Consider the following 27,263-nt stretch of genomic DNA (forward strand, 5'->3'; position numbering starts at 1 on the left):
TCTCTCTCTCTCACCCCCTCTCCTGTCTGGGTGAGTAATTTGAGCGCTGTCAGGCTCGTAGGTCTGTTCTTCCATCGTCGCTGTGCATGCTGGACCCATTCATCACTCCATTCCCCCCTCCTCCTCCCTCTCTCTCTATCCCGCTCCATCCACCCTCCACTGCCCCTGGATGGCATGCCTTTATTAAGGCCCCTGACAGAAATCCGTTCCTGGTGGTAACAGGTAAAGCTTTACAGCAAGACAGAGAGTCCTGATTCAGCCTCTTAGTGCAGCCTAATCAGGGGACGTGGATGACTATTGCCCTGTGGGTTATATCTAGAACAGCAGCACAACTAATGATTGCTGTAGACTTTCTTCTAGACTGTATTTACAACCTCTTTTTATTATAAACAGTCTGTTTCATATAAAGATATTTAAGTGAAAGTTGTCTTGAAACCATGTGAAGTACGTCATATAGCGTGTGAGTCAGTGATAAAAACACAATAAAGTTGAGTCTCATGTGGGAGTTCCAAAGCTGGGTCCAGCCCAACACTGATGTAGGATCAAAATCAATTCAAATCAAATCGTATTTGTCACATGTGCCGAATACAACAGGTGTAGTAGACGTTACAGTGAAATGCTTACTTACAAGCCCTTAACCAGTAAAATAACAATAGCGGGGCTATATACAGGGGATACCGGTACAGAGTACATGTGCGGGTGCACCAGTGTCGAGGTAATTGAGATAATATGTACATGTAGGTGGAGTAGCCTAAAGTGGTGATCTTTTACTAGGATTACATGTCAGGAATTGTGAAAAACTGAGATTAAATGTAGAGTTGAAGTCAGAAGTTTACATACACCTTAGCCAAATACATTTAAACTCAGTTTCACACAATTCCTGATATTTAATCCTAGTAAAAATGTCCTGTTTTAGGTCAGTTAGGATAACCACTTTATTTTAAGAATGTGAAATGTCAGAATAATAGTAGAGAGAATTATTTCTTTCAGCTTTTATTTCTTTCATCACATTCCCAGTGGGTCAGAAGTTTACATACACTCAATTCGCATTTGATAGCATTGGCATTAAATTGTTTAACTTGGATCAAACGTTTCGGGTAGCCTTCCACAAGCTTCCCACAATAAGTTGGGGGCATTTTGGCCCATTCATCCTGACAGAGCTGGTGTAACTGAGTCAGGTTTGCAGGCCTCCTTGCTCGCACACGCTTTTTCAGTTCTGCCCACATATTTTCCATAGGATTGAGGTCAGGGCTTTATGATGGCCACTCCAATACCTTGACTTTGTTGTCCTGAAGCCATTTGGCACAACTTTGGACGTATGCTTGGGGTCGTTGTCCATTTGGAAGACCCATTTGCGACCATGCTTTAACTTCCTGACTGGTGTCTTCAGATTTTGCTTCAATATATCCACATAATTTTCCTGCCTCATGATGCCATCTATTTTGTGAAGTGCACCAGTCCCTCCTGCAGCAAAGCACACCCAAAACATGATGCTGCCACCCCCGTTCTTCACGGTTGGGATGGTGTTCTTCGGCTTGCTAGCCACCCCCTTTTTCCTCCAAACATAACGATGGTCAATATGGCGAAACAGTTATATTTTTGTTTCATCAGACCAGAGGACATTTCTCAAAAAAGTACGATCTTTGTCCCCATGTGCAGTTGCAAACTGTAGTCTGGCTTTTTTATGGCAGTTTTGGAGCAGTGGCTTCTTCCTTGCTGAGCGGCCTTTCAGGTTATGTCGATATAGGACTCGTTTTACTGTGGACATAAGTATTTGACATGACATAAGTATTTGATCACCTACCAACCAGTAAGAATTCCGGCTCTCACAGACCTGTTAGTTTTTCTTTAAGAAGCCCTCCTGTTCTCCACTCGTTACCTGTATAAAAGACACCTGTCCACACACTCAATCAAACAGACTCCAACCTCTCCACAATGGCCAAGACCAGAGAGTTGTGTAAGGACATCAGGGATTAAATTGTAGACCTGCACAAGGCTGGGATGGGCTACAGGACAATAGGCAAGCAGCTTGGTGAGAAGGCAACAACTGTTGGCGCAATTATTCGAAAATGGAAGAAGTTCAAGATGACTATCAATCACCCTCGGTCTGGGGCTCCATGCAAGATCTCACCTCGTGGGGCATCAATGATCATGAGGGAGGTGAGGGATCAGCCCAGAACTACACGGCAGGACCTGGTCAATGACCTGAAGAGAGCTGGGACCACAGTCTCAAAGAAAACCATTAGTAACACACTACGCCGTCATGGATTAAAATCCTGCAGCGCACGCAAGGTCCCCCTGCTCAAGCCAGCGCATGTCCAGGCCCGTCTGAAGTTTGCCAATGACCATCTGGATGATCCAGAGGAGGAATGGGAGAAGGTCATGTGGTCTGATGAGACAAAAATAGAGCTTTTTGGTCTAAACTCCACTCGCCGTGTTTGGAGGAAGAAGAAGGATGAGTACAACCCCAAGAACACCATCCCAACCGTGAAGCATGGAGGTGGAAACATCATTCTTTGGGGATGCTTTTCTGCAAAGGGGACAGGACGACTGCACCGCATTGAGGGGAGGATGGATGGGGCCATGTATCGCGAGATCTTGGCCAACAACCTCCTTCCCTCAGTAAGAGCATTGAAGCTGGGTCGTGGCTGTGTCTTCCAGGATGACAACGACCCGAAACACACAGCCAGGGCAACTAAGGAGTGGCTCCGTAAGAAGCATCTCAAGGTCCTGGAGTGGCCTAGCCAGTCTCCAGACCTGAACCCAATAGAAAATCTTTGGAGGGAGCTGAAAGTCCGTATTGCCCAGCGACAGCCCCGAAACCTGAAGGATCTGGAGAAGGTCTGTATGGAGGAGTGGGCCAAAATCCCTGCTGCAGTGTGTGCAAACCTGGTCAAGAACTACAGGAAACGTATGATCTCTGTAATTGCAAAGAAAGGTTTCTGTACCAAATATTAAGTTCTGCTTTTCTGATGTATCAAATACTTATGTCATGCAATAAAATGCAAATGAATTACTTAAAAATCATACAATGTGATTTTCTAGATTTTTGTTTTAGATTCCGTCTCTCACAGTTGAAGTGTACCTATGATAAAAATTACAGACCTCTACATGCTTTGTAAGTAGGAAAACCTGCAAAATCGGCAGTGTATCAAATACTTGTTCTCCCCACTGTAGATACTTTAGTACCTGTTTCCTCCATCATCTTCACAAGGTCCTTTGCTGTTGTTCTGGGATTGATTTGCACTTCTCACACCAAAGTACATTCATCTCTAGGAGACAGAATGTGTCACCTTCCTGAGCGGTATGACGGCTGTGTGGTCCCATGGTGTTTATACTTGCGTACTATTGTTTGTACAGATGAACGTGGTACCTTCAGGCATTTGGAAATTGCTGCCAAGGATGAACCAGACTTGTGGAGGTCTACATTTTTTCCTGAGGTCTTGACTGATTTATTTTGATTTTCCCAAGATGTCAAGCAAAGAGGCACTGAGTTTGAAGGTAGGCCTTGAAATACATCCACAGGTACACCTCCAATTGATTCAAATTATGTAAATTAGCCTATCAGAAGCTTCTAAAGCCATGACATCATTTTCAGAAATGTTCCAAGCTGTTTAAAGGCACAGTCAACTTAGTGCATGTTAACTTCTGACCCACTGGAGTTGTGATACATTATAAGTGAAATAATCTGTCTGTAAACAATTGTTGGAAAATGACTTGTGTCATGCACAAAGTAGATGTCCTTACCGACTTGCCAAAACTATAGTTTGTTAACAAGAAATTTGTGGAGTGGTTGAAAAACAAGATTTAATGACTCCAACCCAAGTGTACGTAAACTTCCGACTTCAACTGAACACACATACACACCTGATCTAGCGATTGAACATTGGCTAACAGTACGGATGGCAAAGGCAGATTAGCCACTAGTCGCCTGATCCTCACAAGGCATCCCGATCTCCCTCCGCGAAATCTCAGTTTCTTTCTCTAGTGAAAGACGGGGATGAGGGCCTGTTCGGATGTTTGGAGTATATCCTTCCCGTCAGACTCATTAAAGAAAAATTATTTGTCCAATTCGAGGTGAGTAATCGCTGTTCTGATGTTCAGAAGCTCTTTTCGGTCATAAGAGACGGTAGCAGCAACATTATGTACAAAATAAGTTACAAACAATTCGGGAAAAACAAACAAATAGCAAACAAACGGTAGCAGCAACATTATGTACAAAATAAGTTACAAACAATTCGGGAAAAACAAACAAATAGCAAACAAATAGCACCAACAAATAGCACGGTTGGTTAAGAGCCAATAAAACATCAGCCATCCTCTCCAGCGCCATCATTACATTGGGCATTAACTATGAAACACTGACGGTCGCAATAACATCAAACCCACTGAGAAAACAAAGTGTGTCCTTGAAAGTTAGTTTGTGAATGTACTGTACTTGAATACTGTATAAAATATATTATTGATTGTCGGATAACCGCGAAATGAAATATTGAAAGACTTCTATTTCTAAAGCATTTTTTTAAACAGCCCAAAATGGACAAATATTGGGCAATTAACAATTTCCAACAGCATACAAATGAGATGAATTGGTATCATTCCAAAACAAGGTTGTGTAATCGTTCCTTTCAGAACTAAGGGTACACAAATGATGTAGAATTACTACCCACAATCAAAAGGCCTGGGTTAGTAGAGCAGTGGAAATGTGTTTAATGTACATTGCGCTCTTAGAATGTCATTATATCGATTCCTGCAGTGTTTATGGGGCGGCTCTGCACTTTGAGCACAGCGACTTTGAAGCCCACACTCACCACCCAAACACAGGAGAGAAGCCCTTTGACTGCCTAATGCATTTCTGTTTCTCCTGATGCATTCCAAAATGCTTTTCATTTGGGGGGAAAAAACCATGAGTAGGAGGAATACATTACGACCAAACACAGCATCAATGTAATCCATTGTGGCACATGCAGGAACAGGTGAGATTTGAAAAATAGCCTAATCTACACCATTTTCTCATTTCTGTGATTTGTTTAGTACTGATCGTCATGAGTGTGTATTGCGGACGCAAGCCATTTACACAAGTTATGATTACCTACTTCTCCTCTTGTACTGTTTGGAACTCAGAGTGCCTCGCTCTCCAAACATGACTAGAATATAGCATCCCAGTGCAATATGTGGCCAGTGACTGTTTCCACTGTAGTTTTCTCTACCTGCTGTGGCTATGAAAACACAGACAGACATGTCCTTCCTATTACTCTTTCATATTGTTCCCCTCATTTCTTCTCCTCTACTTTCCCCTCTCCTCCTCTATATTCATTCCCTCTACCTCTCCTCCCTTAACCTACCCTCTTCTCACATCCATATTATTATCCTCCCCTTCCCCTTTTCTCACCTCTCCTCTTCATCTCCTCTCCTGAACTATCGCTCCCAGCTCAGTCTGGGAGAGCAAGCTCCCAGCCTATTCCCCCTCCACCTCAGAGGGTTCTGAGGGCTGGATTGTGGTAATAGCCTCTGTCAGCACTAACACAAATCAAAGAGAGAGGCCCATGGCCTGCTTTTTAAACCCGCTCTGTATCAATGTTTGGTTCTGGTGCAAGCTGAGGTAAGAGAGAGAGGGGGTGGGGGGGGATAGGCTAACAGACAGACAGGCTGAGGAGCCCTTGGTGGGCTATGCGTCAGGGGGTATAACTGGGTCTAACCAGCCCATGAACCCCAGCCAGCCTCAGTTTACAGGAAGGTGCCAGAACACACAGACAACCTTATTAATGCACAGAAACCTCAGAAGATTAGGGTTGTTGTTGTTTTTCCTATTAGCTACATCACTGGCGGCGACGGCGTGTGGCGGAGGGCTGAGTGAGGCTGAGGCTGTGTAATTACAGACAGGCAGGCCACCATTATGACACAAACATGCTGGCAGCCATGAAACACTGTGCTAATTAAACCCCACCCTGACGTCCCTGAGGGCCACGGGTAGGGTATTGGTACTGTACCCCCTCAGGATGTCTTTAACAGCGGTGATATGTGACTCTGAGTGCTACAGTACACTACCCTGGACAAGTAATGAGTAATGAGGAAGGCACACTCGTAGAGAGCGAGACGGTGTGTTCTGTAGATTAATTCATTATCAGGAGAGCAAACTTCCATTGGTGTTCTTCCATTGCTATTGTAAGGGACGGAGCCTGGAGCTAGAGACCATTATTTCCTGAGCCTGCAGTGTGGCTATAGGCACAATTACAAACGTTTTTGCAGGAGAAGTGAGTAATTGTGAAAAAGTTGCAAACAGACAAGTCGTCCAAAAATCAAAGGGACGGGCAGGCTGAAACCTACTGGGAGGGATTGTCTTTTAATTGGTTGAAACTGCAGCGCTTTGAAAAAGGTTTGGGGCGGACACATAAACAGGACAGTTTTTTCCCCGGTGGAGTGGTGGTCAGGACTCAGGAGTCTTCTCTGTGTGATCATTAAGAGACAGCCCGGGTCTCTGCTGACTACTCAGCTGTAATGAGCTGAACCGGCTCCAGGAGACGTTGGCAGGGGAGGGGAGGCTTGCGTTGTTCTAAGGCAAGCTGCCAAGGCAAGCTGCTGACACCCAGGGACAGGTGAGGTGGCGGTGAGGCAGCTATGGGAAAGGTCAAGGCTCAGGCTGGGAAGTCAATAGAGGGGTTTGGCACTTGGGCGTCAGGATTAAATGAAGAGTCCATATGAGTCAGGCACAGGTCTGAGAGCAAACGGACAGTGACCTAGTCCAGGGTCAGTAACAGGCAGTGGCGACGCGTCATTCAGGGAAGGTGGGGCAGAGCCTTTTTTGTGTGTGCCTGTTTTGTATGTTATTTTTGTGGGGGTCGACGATGGAGACAGGAAGCAGGTTCAGGGAGAACATTTAATACATAATGGACTTGAAACAGGACAGGAACAACGTCTGGACAGCGGACAAAGTAACGACATCAATGCAGACACAGGGAACAAACAGGAAACAGACAGATAAAAGGTACAGGTGTGCGTAATGATAGGCAGTCTGGCGCCCACTCGAGTGCAGGAGAGGGAGTGCAGGAGCAGGCGTGACAATTTTTGCATTAATACGTGTCACATATCACTTTGCAAACAACGTAAAAAAAATACATATTTGAGTTAATAAAGCCGCATACAAACATTGTCTCTTTTTTGCTTTCTTGAGTAAGGCAGCTCCAAAATGCAGGCGTTCCAACCTAGCTCAGTGCTTTCTGTGGTGATGGGGCAGCCAGCGGAAAATACGGAGCGTAGGGGTGCTGTCATAGACATACTTTAGAAGTGCCCATCCAAGAAGGCTCAAGGTCATTGGCCACAGATAAAATGCTGTCAAATAACATTATATCTAATGTAGCTTTGATTGGACTGATCTCCCACCAGGCCAAAAAATGTGAACCCGAACCCTTCAAGATCCCCCCCACAGTTCCCCAATAGCTGTCCCTCAACCATTCGAGACCCCTCCTACAGTCCCCCCCCAAGAAGAAAAATAAAAATTACAATTAATTTCATTAATTCCATTCCCCGCCCCCAAGAACCCCCCAATGCACAAACAACCAAGAGAATGAACTAAAGAGAAAAAAAGACAGAAAACAGCAAACAATGCAAAAAAAAAAAAAAAAAAAAATGAAAACAAAGTACATCAGGGACAACTAAAATCATAACAGCAATGCCAACTGTATATGTTAGTGTGCATGTCTGGCACTATTACATGTATGTGTGTGTTCTTGTATGCGTTTATTTGAATGAGAGTGTGTGTATATGCATGTGTACAAACACCTGCACGGCATCAGCCTCAGGCAAACCGGCATTAGTTGTAAAAACACTGCCCCTCAGTGTCATTCAAACATACTTTTATTATGTTTTATTTTTACTTTTATCTTTGACCACCATTCTATCTCTCGCACAGCAACTCCACTCCCACTTGTCTCCAATTCCACATCCCAACCCTCAGCTTCCCTCAGCCCATCCCATCTATCTATGCTGGCCACCGTATGCAACACATCTCTTTCAACTATGCTGTGATGTTTAAGGTACAATTTCAATCTGTCTAATTTTCAGCCATTCCTGAACCTGAGACCAGAAACAAGCTACCTGAGGGCAATACCAAAATAAATGGTCTATTGATTCTGTATCCTCACATCAAAATCTGCAGAGCTTCGATGATTTTATGCCACAACTATTCCACATTTTGTTGGTGGCAAGAAGTCTATATAATAATTTCAGCTGAAAAGCACAAAGTCTTGAATCTTGCGTTGTTTTATATATCAACTCATACACCCTGTACCATGGAATCGGTACATCAGAAACCTCTTCCCAACTATCTTGCAATCTGTAAGAAACAGTTTTTTTTTTACATTTAAATTTCACCTTTATTTAACCAGGTAGGCTTGTTGAGAACAAGTTCTCATTTACAACTGCGACCTGGCCAAGATAAAGCACAGCAGTTCGACACATACAACAACACAGAGTTACACATGGAACAAACAAACATACAGTCAATAATACAGTAGAAAAAATAAAAATCTATATACAGTGAGTGCAAATGAGGTAAGATAAGGGAGGAAAGGCAATAAATAGGCCATGGTGGCGAAGTAATTACAGTATAGCAATTAAACACTGGAATGGTAGATGTGCAGAAGATTAATGTGTAAGTAGAGATACTGGGGTGCAAAGGAGCAAAATAAATAAATAAATACAGTATGGGGATGAGGTAGTTGGATGGGCTGTTTACAGATGGGCTATTCAGGTGCAGTGATCTGTGAGCTGCTCTGACAGCCGGTGCTTAAAGCTAGTGTGGGAGATATAAGACTCCAGCTTCATTGATTTTTGCAGTTCGTTCCAGTCATTGGCAGCAGAGAACTGGAAAGAAAGGCGGCCAAAGGAGGAATTGGTGTTGCGTTCAGTGTAATAAATGTCGGACCAAGGCGCAGCGGATGTCGAGTTCCACATGATTTAATGAAATAAAGTGAAACTTAGCAGAGACAAAAACAAATAAACAATAAACTAACAACGAACCGTGACAACAGAGGTGCTACGTGCAATAACTCAAAATACAATATCCAATATGGAAAAAAGCTACCTAAATATGATCCCCAATTAGAAACAACGATTACCAGCTGCCTCTAATTGGGAATCATACACAATCACCAACATAGAAAAACAAACCTAGAACCCCACATAGAAATAATAAACTAGACTAACCCCCCAGTCACGCCCTGACCTACTCTACCATAGAAAATAAGGACTCTCTATGGTCAGGACGTGACAATTGGCTTTGGGGGTGACCAGGGAGATATACCTGCTGGAGCGCATGCTACGGGTGGGTGCTGCTATGGTGACCAGTGAGCTGAGATAAGGCGGGGCTTTACCTAGCAGAGACTTGTAGATGACCTGGAGCCAGTGGGTTTGGCGACGAGTATGAAGCGATTGCCAGCCAACGAGAGCATACAGGTCGCAGTGGTGGGTAATATATGGGGCTTTGGTGACAAAACAGATGGCACTGTGATAAACTGCATCCAATTTGTTGAGTAGAGTGTTGGAGGCTATTTTATAGATGACATCGCCGAAGTCGAGGATCGGTAGGATGGTCAGTTTTACGAGGGTATGTTTGGCAGCATGAGTGAAGGATGCTTTGTTGCGAAATAGGAAGCCGATTCTAGATGTAATTTTGGATTGGAGATCCTTAATGTGAGTCTGGAAGGAGAGTTTACAGTCTAGCCAGACACCTAGGTATTTGTAGTTGTCCACATATTCTAAGTCAGAACTAACCTCCAGACGAGCTTCAATGCCATACAACTCTCCTTCCGTGACCTCCAACTGCTCTTAAATGCAAGAAAAACTAAGTGCATGCTCTTCAACCGATCACTGCCCGCACCTGCCCGCCCGTCCAGCATCACTACTCTGGACGGGCCAGAAGTATACAGAATGGTGTTGTCTGCGTAGTGGTGGATCAGAGAATCACCAGCAGCGAGAGCGACATCATTGATGTATGCAGAGAACCGAGTCGGCCCGAGAATTGAACCCTGTAGAGACTGCAAGAGGTCCGGACAACAGGCCCTCCGATTTGACACACTGAACTCTATCAGAATAGTTGGTGAACCAGGCGAGGCAATCATTTGAGAAACCAAGGCTGTTGAGTCTGCCAATAAGAATGTGGTGATTGACAGAGTCGAAAGCCTTGGCCAGGTCGATGAATACGGCTGCACAGTAATGTCTCTTATCGATGGCGGTTATGATATCGTTTAGGACCTTGAGCATGGCTGAGGTGCACCCATGACCAGCTCTGAAACCAGATTGCATAGCGGAGAAGGAACGGTGGGATTCGAAATGGTCGGTAATCTGTTTGTTGACTTGGCTTTCGCAGACCTTAGAAAGGCAGGGTAGGATAGATATAGGTCTGTAGCAATTTGGGTCTAGAGTGTCTCCCCCTTTGAAGAGAGGGATGACCGCGGCAGCTTTCCTCTCTTTGGGAATCTCAGACGATACGAAAGAGAGGTTGAACAGGCAAGTAATAAGTAGGAGTTGCAACAATTTCGGCAGATATATCTAAAAAGAGAGGGTCCAGATTGTCTAGCCCGGTTGATTTGTAGGGGTCCAGCTTTTGCTATCTGGATTGTTGTCAACATCCAACACCATTCAGGGTTCAAGTAAAACTTTTGAATCAGTGAAGCTTTTAGAGAGAGGGTTAGTGCTTTTATATTTAATTATCTCAACCCACCCAATTCATATTCATTATATAGATAGGTACATTTTATTTTGTCTGGTTTAGCGTCCCAGATAAAGCGAAATATTTTTTGCTCATATGATTTGAAAAACGAATCATCAGGAGTAGGCAGCGCGATAAGAAAGTGAGTAAACTGAGATATGACTGAGTTATTTAGGGCAATTTTTTCCATAAATAGACAGGTATTTACCTCTCCATGGTTGCAGGATCGTGTCTATTTTTACAAGTTTTCTATTGAAATTCATTGTGGAGAGCTTATTTATATATTTTGTGAGATAAATATCAAGTATGTCTACATCACCATCAGCCCATTTTATAGGTAAAATGGCTCCGGGCCATGGATCATCACTGGTGGCTCCGGACCATGGATCATCACTGGAGGCTCCAGGCCATGGATCCGTCGCTGGAGGCTCCGGGCCATGGATCCGTCGCTGGAGGCTCCGGACTGGGATCCGTCGCTGGAGGTTCCGGACTGGGATCCGTCGCTGGAGGTTCCGGACTGGGATCCGTCGCTGGAGGTTCCGGACTGGGATCCGTCGCTGGAGGTTCCGGACTGGGATCCGTCGCTGGAGGTTCCGGACTGGGATCCGTCGCTGGAGGTTCCGGACTGGGAACCGTCGCTGGAGGTTCCGGACTGGGAACCGTCGCTGGAGGCTCCGGACTGGGAACCGTCGCTGGAGGCTCCGGACTGGGAACCGTCGCTGGAGGCTCCGGACTGCGGACCGTCGCTGGAGGCCCGGTGCGTGGAGCTGGCACAGGGCGTACCAGGCTGGGGAGACGCACAGGAGACCTGGTGCGTGGAGCCGGCACAGGACGTACTGGGCTGGGGAGACGCACAGGAGGCCTTGTGCGTGGAGCCGGCACAGGACGTACTGGGCTGGGGAGACGCACAGGAGGCCTGGTGCGTGGAGCCGGCACAGGACGTACTGGGCTGTGGAGGCGCACTGGAGGTCTGGAGCGTAGAGCTGGCACAACGTGTCCTGGACAGATGACAACCTTTGCACGGCAAGTACGGGGGGCTGGCACAGGACGCACTGGGCTGTGGATGCGTACTGGAGACACGGTGCGTAGAACCGGCACACATTGTACCGGAACACTGACACTCTCCTCAAAGCGAGTGCGGAGAGCATCGGACGGCTAACACGCTCCTCAGGGCGACTGTCTTGCCCCTCCAGCCACACCAACAGCTCTCTCTCATCACTCTCCTCAGCTTTCGCCAACCACTCCTCGCTCAATCTATCCCAATATTCCTCCTCGGTCTCTGACTCACCCCTCAGCTCCGCCGACCACCCCGTGTGCACCCCCCCAAATTTTTTTGAGCCTGCTTTTTGGGCCTTCGTTGTGGCCGCGAACCCCGGTGTCGTCGCTGTCCCTCCCTCACTGCTTCCGTCTGCTCCCATGGAAGGTGATCCTTTCCGGACAGGATTTCCTCCCATGTCCAGGATGTCTGCTCCTCCTGGGCACGCTGCTTGGTCCGTTGGTGGTGGGATCTTCTGTCACGAATGTTGTTGTATGAATCAGACCAAAATGCAGCGTGGTTTGGGTTCATCATCTTTATTAAACGTGAACCGGCAAAAAAACAATAAAGGAGAAAGAAACGAACGTGAAGCTATGCAGTGCTCACAGGCACTACAAAAAAACAAGATCCCACAAAAACCCAGTGGGAAAAGGCTGCCTAAATATGATCCCCAATCAGAGACAACAATAGACAGCTGCCTCTGATTGGGAACCATACCAGGCCAACATAGAAATAAAAAAACTAGAGTACCCACCCTAGTCACACCCCGACCTAACCAACATAGAGAATAAAAGGCTCTCTATGGTCAGGGTGTGACAATCTGCCTAAAATAATTAGCTTCCTGTTTTAAAATATGATTCGGAGACGATTTTCTGCAAATTATTTTTTGTTAGTGTTCCTGTATTGGAGATTCAGGAAGAATTTTGTGAATTTTTCTCAATTTTCCATCCAGTTTGCTTAATTTTTGTAATAGATTACATTAGATCGTTCTTGAATAAGTTCCTCAAGTTCTTTTTGTTTTCCCTCTAACTTATTTTGTATCTCTGTAGTATCGTTTTTATTGCTATCTACCTGTACTATTAGTTCATGGGCTAGTTTTTTAAATTATTGATGAATATTGAATTGAATGACCTCTGAAGGTACATTTAAAGGTATCCCAAACAATAAGTGGATTTGCTGAACCTATATTACACTAGAAAAATTGAGTTATAAATTATTTTGTCTTAGTTAAAAATAAGTTTTTAAACTTTGATTCAATCTCCAAAATCCCCATCCACGTGCAAAATCTATAAGAGTTACGTGAATGCCAATTAGATGATGATCCGATCGCATTCTGTCTCCTATTCAAACTTTTTCAACCTTTGATGCAAGAGAGAAAGAGACAAGAAAGTAGTCAAGACGACTAGCTTGATTAAGTCTCCTCCGTGTATATCTCACTAGGTTGGGGTTTTTAGTCTCCAAATATCCACTACTTCTAATGTGTCCATAGTATTTGTGATTTCCTTAAGAGCACGGTGTATATAGTTTGTAGAGTGATTACCTTTACGGTCAATTGAGGTACTTAACACTGTGTTATAGTCTCCTACTAGAATGATTTGATCATTTGTTGCCTGTAAGTTCAATAAATTGGTATAAATGTTTTCGAAGAAGTATGGATCATCCTGATTTGGACCATATAGATTAATGAGCCAAATCTCTTTTTCGTCCACTTTCATATTCAAAAGGGTCCACCTTCCTTGCGAATCATTCCTGACTATTTGCACATTCAGATCGAAATGTTTGTTAATTAATATCATCACACCTTTTCAGTTCCTTTGTCCATGACATAAAATTATTTCACCAACCTATTCCTTTTTCCATGCAACTTCATCTAAGGATGTAGAGTGAGTTTCCTGTACACAGTATGTTATATTCCTTATCTTTTAGCCATATAAAGACTGATCTATTTTTATAATCTGCTAAACCATTACAATTATAACTGGCTATACTTATTTCCCCCCTTACCATAACTAGATCCCATTCTCAGTCTAAATTGAACATAATTAGTGCTTGTAAAGTTACTGCCATCAGAGGTATAATGGAGGTCAAAATTTGAGCTTTCAAATGTCTGATAATTAGAATTCAAGAAATAGGTTCTAGCAATATTTGTTTTATTCCCTTGCCTGTCTGCCTGTGAGCCAATGCCACAGAGGTTAGAAAATTGAGACTTGATATTATGTGTAGTAAATCTGAGTAGGTTGACGTGTATGATATTGGATGTGATTTAGTGAGAGTGTATACGATGTCTGTATAAGAGTAAGACTATAATGTGTGATGTCCAAATAAATAATAACTCTGCCAATTTGCATAGTTGAGTGTCATGTGTGTAACATGTAGTGCGTATAGCCTTAATATTCATAATTGTAATCTATATCGTATCACCGTCATAGTTGCATCATAATTACCTTTAATATCATTGAAAAACACATCCCAGCATTTCCATAGCAATTGTCGTTTCATGAAAGAGACCTTGCATTACTCTAGAGACGGCTTCACTACAGTACAAATGTATTCTGTACAATATGTTATTATTCCCAAATGCCCCTATTCTGATATCTTCCCCTTGCTTGTTGTAAACATATATAAACTTGTAGACAAATATAGAAAAAAGATAGACAAACAATAAACACATTAAATTATGAAACAGTTCTCGACAATAGAGAGGGAGGGAGAGAAGAGAAGAGAAAAGAGGGAACGAGAGAGTGAGAGAAGAGAGCGAGATCAGGTGTGTGTGTGTGTTCAGTTGAAGTCGGAAGTTTACATACACTTGGGTTGGAGTCATTAAATCTTGTTTTTCAACCACTCCACAAATTTCTTGTTAACAAACTATAGTTTTGGCAAGTCGGTAAGGACATCTACTTTGTGCATGACAAGTAGTTTTTCCAACAATTGTTTACAGACAGATTATTTCACTTTCACTGTATCACAATTCCAGTGGGTCAGAAGTTAACATGCACTAAGTTGACTGTGTCTTTTTAAACAGCTTGGAAAATTCCAGAAAATGATGTCATGGCTTTAGAAGTTTCTGACAGGATAATTTATATAATTTGAGTCAATTGGAGGTGTATCTGTGGATGTATTTCAAGGCCTACCTTCAAACTCAGTGCCTCTTTGCTTGAAATCATGGGAAAATCTAAAGAAATCAGCCAAGACCTCAGAAAAAATGTGTAGACCTCCACAAGTCTGGTTCATCCTTGGGAGCAATTTCCAAACGCCTGAAGGTACCACGTTCATCTGTACAAACAATAGTACGCAAGTATAAACACCATGGGACCACACAGCCGTCATACCGCTCAGGAAGGAGACGCGTTCTGTCTCCTAGAGACGAACGTACTTTGGTGCGAAAAGTGCAAATCAATCCCAGAACAACAGCAAAGGACCTTGTGAAGATGCTGGAGGAAACAGGTACAAAAGTATCTATATCCACAGTAAAATGAGTCCTATATCGACATAACCTGAAAGGCCGCTCAGCAAGGAAGAAGCCATTGATCCAAAAGCGCCATAAAAAAGCCAGACTACGGTTTGCAACTGCACATGGGGACAAAGATCGTACTTTTTGGAGAAATGCCCTCTGGTCTGACGAAACAAAAATATAACTGTTTGGCCATATTGACCATCGTTATGTTTGGAGGAAAAAGGGGGAGGCTTGCAAGCCGAAGAACACCATCCCAACCGTGAAGCACGGGGGTGGCAGCATCATGTTGTGGGGGTGCTTTGCTGCAGAAGGGACTGGTGCACTCCACAAAATAGATGGCAATATGAGGAAGGAAAATGATGTGGATATATTGAAGCAACATCTGAAGACATCATTCAGGAAGTTAAAGCTTGGTCGCAAATGGGTCTTCCAAATGGACAATGACACCAAGCACACTTCCAAATTTGTGTAAAAATGGCTTAAGGACAACAAAGTCAAGGTATTGGAGTGGCCATCACAAAGCCCTGACCTCAATCCTATAGAACATTTATGGGCAGAACTGAAAAAGCGTATGCGAGCAAGGAGGCTTACAAACCAGACTCAGTTACACCAGCTCTGTCAGGAGGAATGGGCCAAAATTCACCCAACATATTGTGGGAAGCTTGTGGAAGGCTACCCGAAACGTTTGACCCAAGATAAACAATTTAAAGGCATTGCTACCAAATACTAATTGAGTGTATGTAAACTTCTGACCCACTGGGATTGTGATAAAAGAAATAAAAGCTGAAATAAATAATTCTCTCTACTATTATTCTGACATTTCACATTCTTAAAATAAAGTGGTGATCCTAACTGACCTAAAACAGGGAATTTTTACTAGGATTAAATGTCAGGAATTGTGAAAAACTGAGTTTAAATGTATTTGGCTAAGGTGTATGTAAACTTCCGACTTCAACTGTATAAGTCCGTATGTGTAAGCGAGCATGTCATTTTGTACATGTGTGTTCATATCCACTTCATAGTGTTCAGATATTTTTACAGTTCCCATACTTTCTTTTTTTCATAACCTGAAGTCCCTGTAGAATTTAGTACAGCCATGGTGTTATGGAGCTGTCTCAGAATAGCTGTCCATCTATAAAGAGTTTGTCCACAATGAGAAAGGCACGCTTACCCTTCTCCCTTTGTTGCCTTTGTACCAGATACAGTCTCTTACGACGTTTGTTTGATCTCCCTTGGAAATTGGTCATTGAGACCGAATTTGGTCCCTTTAAGCTCCATTCCCCTGCTCTTGATCAGCTCCTTTTGTTGGTAGTGTTCAAATTTTGCGATCGGTCTGTGTACTCGGTGGAAAGCCACTTTGTTCACAGTCTCTATAGGAAGTTTCAAGGCTGATTGCATGAATTCTGTGATCGCGCCCTCTGGATTATTGGATAATCAGGAATCCCAGAAATCCCAGGGAAAAAAAAGATTTTCACACATGCTACGACTTTGTATGTCTAGTAGCGACGCCTTCATCACCCTGTTTTGCCTGAGTAGACAATCCATGTAGATTTTTACCTTGGCTGTGAGTGCCTTGTTTTCTCCTTGGAGTGTGAGAATTTCACTCTGGCTAAACTCCAAATTCCCACTCAGCCCTGCTACCTCCTCACACAACTATTCCAGTGTTGCATGGATTCCAGCCAGAACACTAGCCTCTACTTCAACGGTAAGTAAATTGTCCATGTCTGTAGATTAATCTGTTTTTCTTTTTTTGTCAGGTTAAAGTTATTTTGTGAGGTAGTCAGATCTTTCCATAATGGAGTATGTTGTTCCTCCATAGCGTAAAGCTGTTGGTACTCGTCGATTTCCCTCAGGATCTCCTTAGTATCCAGGTTGGCTCTTTACTGCAACCAGTTGTTTTACGAAAAGATAACAATGAGTCTTTCCCATGACGACGACAGGTGTCTGTAGTACAGCCAGCTAGCACTTGCGGAATCCACACAAAAAAGTGGAACACAAACTTGTAGTCCCAGCCGTAAAGGCTAACAGCGTCGTGGAATCCTTAGCAACAAAACTTTAGTTCTGATTAAAATCAAATTAATGAAACATTTCTAATATAAACAACAAACCGAGTGTAGACAGTACAATGTTCTGTTGCGTGCTTTGATGAGTCATCATCATCATGAATCAAGTTGACAATCTACTGGCAAATTCTTTTCAATCCTTGTCATATGAAGAGAAATTATAGATAAAACGTATCGGTGCTCATCGGCCATAAACATTACACAACAAGTTAGAAATCGCAAATTCAACAATGAGTGCTGAGGCACCACTCTAGCCTCGGGTTCAAACCCAGCCTGTTTCACAGCCGGCCATGACCGGGAGACCCATGGGATGGCACACAAATGGCCCGGCATCATCCAGTTTAGGGAGGGTTTGGCCTTCCGGGATTTCCTTGTCTCATCGTGCTCTCATGACTCCTTGTGGCGGGCCGGGCGCCTGCAAGCTGACTCAGTCAGTTCAACAGTGTTTCCATCGACACATTGGTGCGGCTGGCTTCCGGGTTAAGCGAGCAGTGTGTCAAGAAGCAGTGTGGCTCTCAACCTTTGCCGAGTCCGTAGGGGAGTTGCAGCGATGAGACAAGATCGTGACTTCTGGCCCATGGCATTGCATGTGAATGTGAATCTTTTTTTGTGCTTTTTCTGTTGTTGTTGTTCTTTTTACCCCCTTTTCTCCCCGATTTCGTGATATACAATTGGTAGTTACAGTCTTGTCCCATCGCTGCAACTCCCATACAGACTTGGGGAAAGGCGAAGGTCGAAAGCCATTGCATCCTCCGAAACACGACCCTGCCAAGCCGCACTGTTTCTTGACACACTGCTTGCTTAACCCGGAAGCCAGCCGCACCAATGTGTCAGAGGAAACACCGTGAAAGCTGTCGACCGAAGTCAGCGGGCATGCGCCCGGCCCGCCACAAGGAGTCGCTAGAGCGCGATGGGACAAGGACATCCCGGTTGGTCAAAACCTCCCCTAACCCGGATGATGCTGGGCCAATTGTGCACCGCCTCATGGGTCTCCCAGGGATCGAACACGGATCTGTAGTGACGCCTCTAGCACTGCGATGCAGTGTCTTAGACTGCTGCGCCACTCGGGAGGCACTTTATTTTTCTAAACCCTTTTTGTGCCTAATTTCGTGATATCCAATTGGTAATGTTGGAATACATTGGCCAAATCTCAGACTTCAGTAAGTTCAAGACAACTGGGAACTTGGGAAAAAAAACTAAGCTCGACTGGGAAATTCCTGAAAATTACAACTCATCCAACTCGGAATCCAAAAGTCGGGAACTTGGGCCCCTTTCTAGAGCCCACAAGAAGGACAGCCGTGCCACCTTCCTATTCAAGTGAGCACAGCACAACAAGGTGAGTCCAAAAATATATTGTATGCTGCTGCGTAAATGATGTAATATGCCAGTGTCACGTCTACTCCCCCACCCCCTCTCCGGCGCTCGATGTCACCGGTATACTAACCACCGGTCCTGGCAACCCATCATTACGTACACCTGCGCCTCATCATGAGGCACACCTGGACTCCATCACTACCCTGATTACTCCCCCTTTATCTAGCATCACTCTTCAGGGAGTATTGGTTATGTTTCGCTGTCAGACGTGTCTCTTGTTTTGTATTGTTCATTATTAGTAAACTAACTGCACCTGCTTTCTGACTCCCTGCGTTGATGTTACAGCCAGGGAGATATTTTGATTTTGATTTTTTTTATTTAACAAGGAAATTCAATGAAGAACAAATCTTCCGGCGCCGAAAAGAGATGGCTGCCTCGCTTCGTGTTCCTTGGAAAATATGCAGTATTTTGTTTTTTTACGTGTTATTTCTTACATCGGTACCCCGGGTAATCTTAGATTTCATTACATACAGTCGGGAGGAACTACTGAATATACGATTAACGTCAACTCATCATCGTTCCTACCAGGAATATGACTTTCCCGAAACGGATCCAGTGTTTTGCCTTCCACACAATACAATGGATCTGATCCCAGCCGGCGACCCTGTGCGACGCCGAAAAAGGGGAAAACGTGGCGGTCTCGTGGTCAGGCTTCGGAGACGGGCACATCGCGCTCCACTCCCTAGCATACTACTCGCCAATGTCCAGTCTCTTGACAATAAGGTTGATGAAATCCGAGCACGGGTAGCATTCCAGAGAGACATCAGGGATTGCAACGTGCTCTGCTTCACGGAAACATGGCTAACTCAAGGGACGCTAACGGAGTCGGTGCAGCCAGCTGGTTTCTTCATGCATCGCGCCGACAGAAACAAACATCTTTCCGGTAAGAAGAGGGGCGGGGGGGTATGCCTTATGATTAACGAGAAGTGGTGTGATCATCATAACAACACACAAGAACTCAAGTCGTTCTGTTCACCTGATCTAGAACTCCTCACAATCAAATGTCGACCGCATTATCTACCAAGGGAATTCTCGTCAATCATAATCACAGCCGTATACATTCCCCCCCAAGCAGACACATCGATGGCCCTGAACGAACTTTATCTGACTCTTTGTAAACTGGAAACCACACACCCTGAGGCTGCATTCATCGTAGCTGGGGATTTTAACAAGGCTAATCTAAAAACAAAACTCCCTAAATTCTATCAGCATATCGATTGTGCTACCAGGGCTGGAAAAACACTAGACCATTGTTATACTAATTTCCGCGACGCTTATAAGGCCCTCCCCCGCCCCCCTTTCGGAAAAGCTGACCACGACTCCATTTTGTTGATTCCAGCCTACAAACAAAAACTCAAACAACAAGCTCCCGCGCTCAGGTCTGTTCAACGCTGGTCCGACCAATCTGAATCCACGCTTCAAGACTGCTTCGATCACGCGGATTGGAATATGTTCCGCATCGCGTCCAACAACAATATTGACGAATATGCTGATTCGGTGAGCGAGTTCATTAGGAAGTGCATTGACGATGTCGTACCCACAGCAACGATAAAAACATTCCCAAACCAGAAACCGTGGATTGACGGCAGCATTCGCGTGAAACTGAAAGCGCGAACCACTGCTTTTAACCAGGGCAAGGTGACCGGAAGCATGACCGAATACAAACAGTGTAGCTATTCTCTCCGCAAGGCAATCAAACAGGCTAAGTCTCAGTACAGAGACAAAATCGAGTCGAAATTCAACAGCTCAGACACAAGAGGTATGTGGCAGGGTCTACAGTCAATCACGGATTACAAAAAGAAAACCAGCCCCGTCGAGGACCAGGATGTCTTGCTCCCAGACAGGCTAAACAACTTTTTTGCCCGCTTTGAGGACAATACAGTGCCACTGACACGGCCCCCTACCAAAACCTGCGGGCTCTCCTTCACTGCAGCCGAGGTGAGTAAAACATTTAAACGTGTTAACCCTCGCAAGGCTGCAGGCCCAGACGGCATTCCCAGCCGCGTCCTCAGAGCATGCGCAGACCAGCTGGCTGGTGTGTTTACGGACATATTCAATCAATCCTTATCCCAGTCTGCTGTTCCCACATGCTTCAAGAGGGCCACCATTGTTCCTGTTCCCAAGAAAGCTAAGGTAACTGAGCTAAACGACTACCGCCCCGTAGCACTCACTTCCGTCATCATGAAGTGCTTTGAGAGACTAGTCAAGGACCATATCACCTCCACCCTACCGGACACCCTAGACCCACTCCAATTTGCTTACCGACCCAATAGGTCCACAGACGACGCAATCGCAATCGCAACCACACTGCACACTGCCCTAACCCATCTGGACAAGAGGAATACCCATGTGAGAATGCTGTTCATCGATTACAGCTCAGCATTTAACACCATAGTACCCTCCAAACTCGTCATCAAGCTCGAGACCCTGGGTCTCGACCCCGCCCTGTGCAACTGGGTCCTGGACTTCCTGACGGGCCGCCCCCAGGTGGTGAGGGTAGGTAACAACATCTCCACCCCGCTGATCCTCAACACTGGGGCCCCACAAGGGTGCGTTCTGAGCCCTCTCCTGTACTCCCTGTTCACCCACGACTGCGTGGCCATGCACGCCTCCAACTCAATCATCAAGTTTGCGGATGACACTACAGTGGTAGGCTTGATCACCAACAACGACGAGACGGCCTACAGGGAGGAGGTGAGGGCCCTCGGAGTGTGGTGTCAGGAAAATAACCTCATACTCAACGTCAACAAAACAAAGGAGATGATTGTGGACTTCAGGAAACAGCAGAGGGAGCACCCCCCTATCCACATCGACGGGTCAGTAGTGGAGAAGGTGGAAAGTTTTAAGTTCCTCGGTGTACACATCACGGACAAACTGAACTGGTCCACCCACACAGACAGCGTTGTGAAGAAGGCGCAGCAGCGCCTCTTCAACCTCAGGAGGCTGAAGAAATTCGGCTTGTCACCAAAAGCACTCACAAACTTCTACAGATGCACAATCGAGAGCATCCTGTCGGGCTGTATCACCGCCTGGTACGGCAACTGCTCCGCCCACAACCGTAAGGCTCTCCAGAGGGTAGTGAGGTCTGCAGAACGCATCACCAGGGGCAAACTACCTTCCCTCCAGGACACCTACACCACCCGATGTCACAGGAAGGCCATAAAGATCATCAAGGACAACAACCACCCAAGCCACTGCCTGTTCACCCCGCTATCATCCAGAAGGCGAGGTCAGTACAGGTGCATCAAAGCAGGGACCGAGAGACTGAAAAACAGCTTCTATCTCAAGGCCATCAGACTGTTAAACAGCCACCACTAACATTTAGCGGCCGCTGCCAACATACTGACTCAACTCCAGCCACTTTAAAAATGGGAATTGATGGAAATTATGTAAAAATGTACCACTAGCCACTTTAAGCAATGCCACTTAATACAATGTTTACATACCCTACATTACCCATCTCATATGTATATATACTGTACTCTATATCATCTACTGCATCTTGCCATCTTTATGCAATACATGTACCACTAGCCACTTTAAACTATGCCACTTTATGTTTACATACCCTACAGTACTCATCTCATATGTATATACCGTACTCTATACCATCTACTGCATCTGCCATGCCGTTCTGTACCACCACTCATTCATATATCTTTATGTACATATTCTTTATCCCTTTACACTTGTGTGTGTGTGTAAGGTAGTAGTGTGGAATTGTTAGGTTAGATTACTGTTGGTTATTACTGCATTGTCGGAACTAGAAGCACAAGCATTTCGCTACACTCGCATTAACATCTGCTAACCATGTGTATGTGACTAATAAAATTTGATTTGATTTGATTTGATTTGAAATTCTTATTTACAATGATGGCCTTACCCCATCCAAACCTGGACGACGCTGGACCAATTGTGCACCGCCCTATGGGACCCCCAATCACGGCCAGATGTGATACAGCCTGGATTCAAACCAGGGACTGTAGTGATGCCTCTTGCACTGAGATGCAGTGCCTTAGATCGCTGCACCACTCGGGAGCCAAGTATACTGTAGCCAAGAATGTAATACTAAGTGTATCTTGTGTAGTAAGTTGTTAGTAGCCCATGTTCCTCACCCTAATAATTTGGTCGCTTTTCTCCTCATAACTTAGCCTACTGTTCTGACTTGGTGGTGCACATGTTTTACAGAAATGAAATCATAGAATATTGTAAGAGTTTTCATTGTCTGTTTATATACCCCCTTTATTTATCCTACGGTTCTGACTTGGTGTACAGGAAGAATACTGTAAGAATGGCTCATGTTCTGAATTCTGTTGCTATACATTTCAAAAGTGCTGAACAACTTTTTATATTGACTACGTCCGTCCTAGCTCGCTCATTAATGTCTTAATCGGAATTATGGATTGCCTCTGTTGGAGTCTAGCTTGAAATACTTACCATACTAGAAGTAAATGATTACATATATGAGGAATGTATATGGTGGGGTCAATGGACGGTGGATAAGAATGAGGGGTTTGGAAAGTTACTGAGTGAGGGAAAAGGCAATAACTTGGTTGTGGTCATTGATAAGGGTTGCTGTGGATTAGTGAGGAATGTGGGCTGAGGTCAGGTCAGGTTAGATGAAGGGAGAATGAACAGTTTAATTACACACATCACTTAACTTTCTGCCTAGCAACAAATATGTAGTGTTTAGATGTGCAAGGAGGAGACTCCGCCTAAAGGAGGGTATAAATGCTTGCGTTGGTGGAAACAAGTCTGTCTTTTCAGCTGTTTGGCCCAGTGGGTGAATACACTTGGTTTGAGCTTCACTAGTCGTTGGTGAATTTTACTCTGTCAGAACACCTCTTATCCGCTCGTCGTTCCCTTATACCATAGTTTGTACATCTCAATTGTCAGTAGAAACCACATTTGTTTAATCAAGTCAGCCATATCAGCTATGTTTAAAAAATATAGTAAATGAGGCTGAATGAACTGTTTCGCTGCCAGACAAGGCTTCGCTGATAGCCAGGTGTAGCAGTGGTAAGGATTCACTCCATGGTGCTGAAAAGAAAGCTCTGCTGTTGGGACAGCTTTATGTAGGCTCTAACAGTTTGTGGGCAACATTTGTCACCGTTATAGTGCAATGAATGTATTGTTTAGTGTTGTGTCGTGGCTTTCTTGGCATTCATCCCAGTTTTTTGTTTGTCCCACCAAGATTTACATGCTAGAATTGCCACTGGTAACAGGGCAGAGGGATCTCTTACCTCCTGATGGTCCGTAGCAGAGTGGAGCGGGCCTCGTTGTGGAAAGTGATGACGATGGAGGTGGAGGGCAGATCTGGGTTATAATGCAATGTGGTGCATCTGATGGAGAGAGACAAAACAATTCAGGAGACATCAGCCAGCAGGTCAACTCAGAACTACTCACAACAGTTAATGTTGGCTTCAAAGCCAAAGTTATGCAGCTATTGACTTTGTCTTTCTTTTTGACGGCTTCACATACTGTAAAACCAAGTGTCTCTTCTCCATCTTATCTGTCTCTGATTGAAATTCCAGAGTCAAAGACGAATAACAAAGCCAAGGACAGATAGACAGATTGTCCTGTACCTCCTGTAAACCGTTCAAAACCGCTTCATAATTAAGAGAACAGTGTTGCTAAGGGTAACTAGACAAAAGCTTGCTGTTGTGGGAGGAAGGACAGTACTATGAATATGTGATGATAATGACAGCCATGCCAGGACAGAAACTTGAGGAGGTGCAGTTCTATAAATGATAGATGAGCAGAAGATGTCATTACTAAAACAGCATCCAACACCACAGCTACCTCTGACCAGATAAGGTGTGGGAGTAGCTCACACTGAGGTGGATGGCTGGTCATGGCTGGTGTAGTTGCAAATGTCTTAGAGGAGAGGATGAGACTAACAGCAGAGAACACACAGGCACACACACACACACACACACACACACACACACACACACACACACACACACACACACACACACACACACACTCTCTCTCTCTCTCTACCCCTATTAAAGGTGACACTTGATACACTGAGGAATAATAAATGTAATGGGCATACTGACCTTTCCCTCAATAAAACAGTCAATGACTAACATTTAGTAATTGTATTATCTTGTTTTTGTAGCTAAGTATCCATTACTTTTTTCATAAAATATTTTCAAAGGTGAACATTTAAAAACTAAATAAGCAATTATTATTTAGCTCTTTCTGCAGTGGCCTGGTCCAGCATTGCCAAAATCATACCAAGCCTCCACAACAAGTCCTTAAATACGGTTGAAGAGAGGGTAAGTGTGTGTCTGTGTGTGTGTGTGTTTACGTGGAGACAGAAGATGCTAATCCATCTGTGGCCAATGTGGAGAACATCAACACTTCTGTTCAAATGACACCAACAACCAACACAGTAAACATTCTCTCGCTCTCTCTCTCTGTCTTTAGCTCAAGGTGATTTGTTCAGTATTTCCAGCGGAGTGGTAAGATAACAAGTCTGGTTTGTACTGAAAGACAGGCGATGGGGATGATGATAAAGTTACCATTGTTTTCTGCTGTCGTCAACACTACTGTTTTGAGTCATTAAGCCATGAGTTTGATGTGCTTTCTCCTCAGCAGTCTGCTCTGCGTGTGCAGAGATGCACAGAGAAACATCAAGGGATCTGTGTGCCAGACAGATAAGCACAGGAAAGAACAGCAAACACAAACTGTAATTTCATATTTATTTTCAACTTGGCTTAAATCAAATTAGCCATTGCATTCAACAACTTTCCTGTTGCTTTAATAAAATTTGAGTGCCCAATGACAAACACTAGATGTTTTTTCTCATCCTTTCAGAGCCTGGCAAGCAGAGATTTTCTGTAGACCTTTTCTTTTTTCTGGGGTGGCAGGTAGCCTAGTGGTTAGAGTGTTGGGCCAGTAACCAAGAGGTTGCATGATCAAATTCCCAAGCTGACAAGGTAAAAATCTGTTGTTCTGCCCCTGAACAAGGCAGTTAACCAACTGTTCCTAGGCTGTCATTGTAAATAAGAATATGTTCTTAAATGACTTGTCTAGTTAAATAAAAAAAAATAAGTTTCAAAGCTTGGGTGGATGAAGAGAGACATTGTCCAGATTAGCATGCAGATGGTGCTGGAATCATTCATATTTTATCACTGCTGTTTGGGAGACCACTTGACCAGTCTGTGTGTATACAGCCTCTGTTATTGAAGCCTTCTAAAAGGTTCATATGAGGCTGAGAGAAGCAGGAGTGTGGTCAGGCTGACACATGGACACCTGATGCCCATGACCCCTGTCTGTATTTATGTCTGCGCCTTAAGGTCCTTCTGTACCTGTTCCCCTATCCCCACTCCAGTGTTATTCTGAGGGTGGTACAGACTCGGCACAGCCTACTGCAACACCTGTCACCACATTTGCTTCGGGCAGAAAAACAGTGATCGGTTGAGATGTACCTCGCAGATCCTGTCAGGTCTGTGCTGTTCATCTGGCACAGGCAGGCAGAGAGTGATTCTCAATAAGCTTTTCCCAACCAGCCGAGCATGATTCATCCCCAATGCTGCCGCTCCTCTCCTATCTCTAGCTAAAGCCTACATCTATTCAAAGCTTTCTGCTTTCTTAACTCGTTTCAAGAGAGCGTTATCTCAGGAGGCATAATCAGCAGCGCAGAGCCACAACAACAGTTTACCTCAGACACACACCTCTCAACACTGGGCCTTGAGAATCTCTTAAAATCTCAGGTCTCCTCTAGTTCACTTAAATGGAGCACAATGGATGTTCATATCACTTTGTGGGAAGCCTCCAGTAAACTAAACACTAGATACAGTCCTGATGGAGGAAATGGCAACGTACAACAGAATCCCATTTAGTTCTGGCATATAAATAGACAGAGAGAGAGACAGAGAGAGAGATGTCCTCACGACCCTAACCTCAAGCCATTTGCAATTTGCCTGCTCCTAACAACAACAGTAAGTAACAAGTAGCGCAGGTGGCCACATTCAAGAAGCTGTTGTCTAGATGTTGGCCGGGCAGGTGGGCTGGCAGGGAGCAGGGTGTGGTCAAAGAACATCCATCTCCTCTAACAGAGAAGCCCTAAGTATCAGAATCTGCAGTCTCTACCACAGACAGCTGGCAGGCACTGGATACACACACATACAAAGGCCTCTAACCCCAAAGGTCAGCCTCCAGATCGGTTGTTCCGTTCCATCTCCTGTAATGTAGACAAGAATCTTTAGAGGGACTATCTGGGTGAGAATATTGGGCGTAGTGAGGCAGCCTGGGTCAAAAAGCATCACTAGCCACAGAGCAGAAGAGGAGACAGTAGGGGTTGTAGCAGAGCTCTCTGTGTGTGGATCTCTCCAAAGGAGAAGAGAGAGACAATCCTTGAGTGTGGATTAGTAACTGAAGGACAGAGGGACCCTCTAAGTAGTGAATAATCCATTATTGTACTGGTTGTGTGTTTCTTGTAGTGCTGAGCGATTAACTGAAATGCTGGTTATTTTTTATTTTTTTTATACCAATGGGTAAATAATTTAAACAGTATTTAAAAAATGTCTGTGAGCTTAATGCACACATTGTGCAGTTTCTCTAGCAATAAATCAGATCAAGCCCGAACTGTGCGATGTAGTAGGGAGTTGTAGT

General features: G+C 44.5%; 1 protein-coding gene across 1 annotated transcript in view; it reads right to left on the reverse strand.

Annotated features, from left to right (window-relative positions):
- The window catches only part of galnt14 (UDP-N-acetyl-alpha-D-galactosamine:polypeptide N-acetylgalactosaminyltransferase 14 (GalNAc-T14)), a 119,571-nt gene that overhangs the window by 41,788 nt on the left and 50,520 nt on the right, over nucleotides 1-27,263 (reverse strand). Inside the window, exon 3 of the mRNA XM_071370188.1 lies at nucleotides 23,879-23,977. Coding sequence (XP_071226289.1) covers nucleotides 23,879-23,977 — 99 coding nt within the window. The remainder of the gene's footprint in view (nucleotides 1-23,878; nucleotides 23,978-27,263) is intronic.

The sequence above is a fragment of the Salvelinus alpinus genome, chromosome 27, assembly GCF_045679555.1.
Source record: "Salvelinus alpinus chromosome 27, SLU_Salpinus.1, whole genome shotgun sequence".
In the NCBI taxonomy this organism is placed as follows: Eukaryota; Metazoa; Chordata; class Actinopteri; order Salmoniformes; family Salmonidae; genus Salvelinus; species Salvelinus alpinus.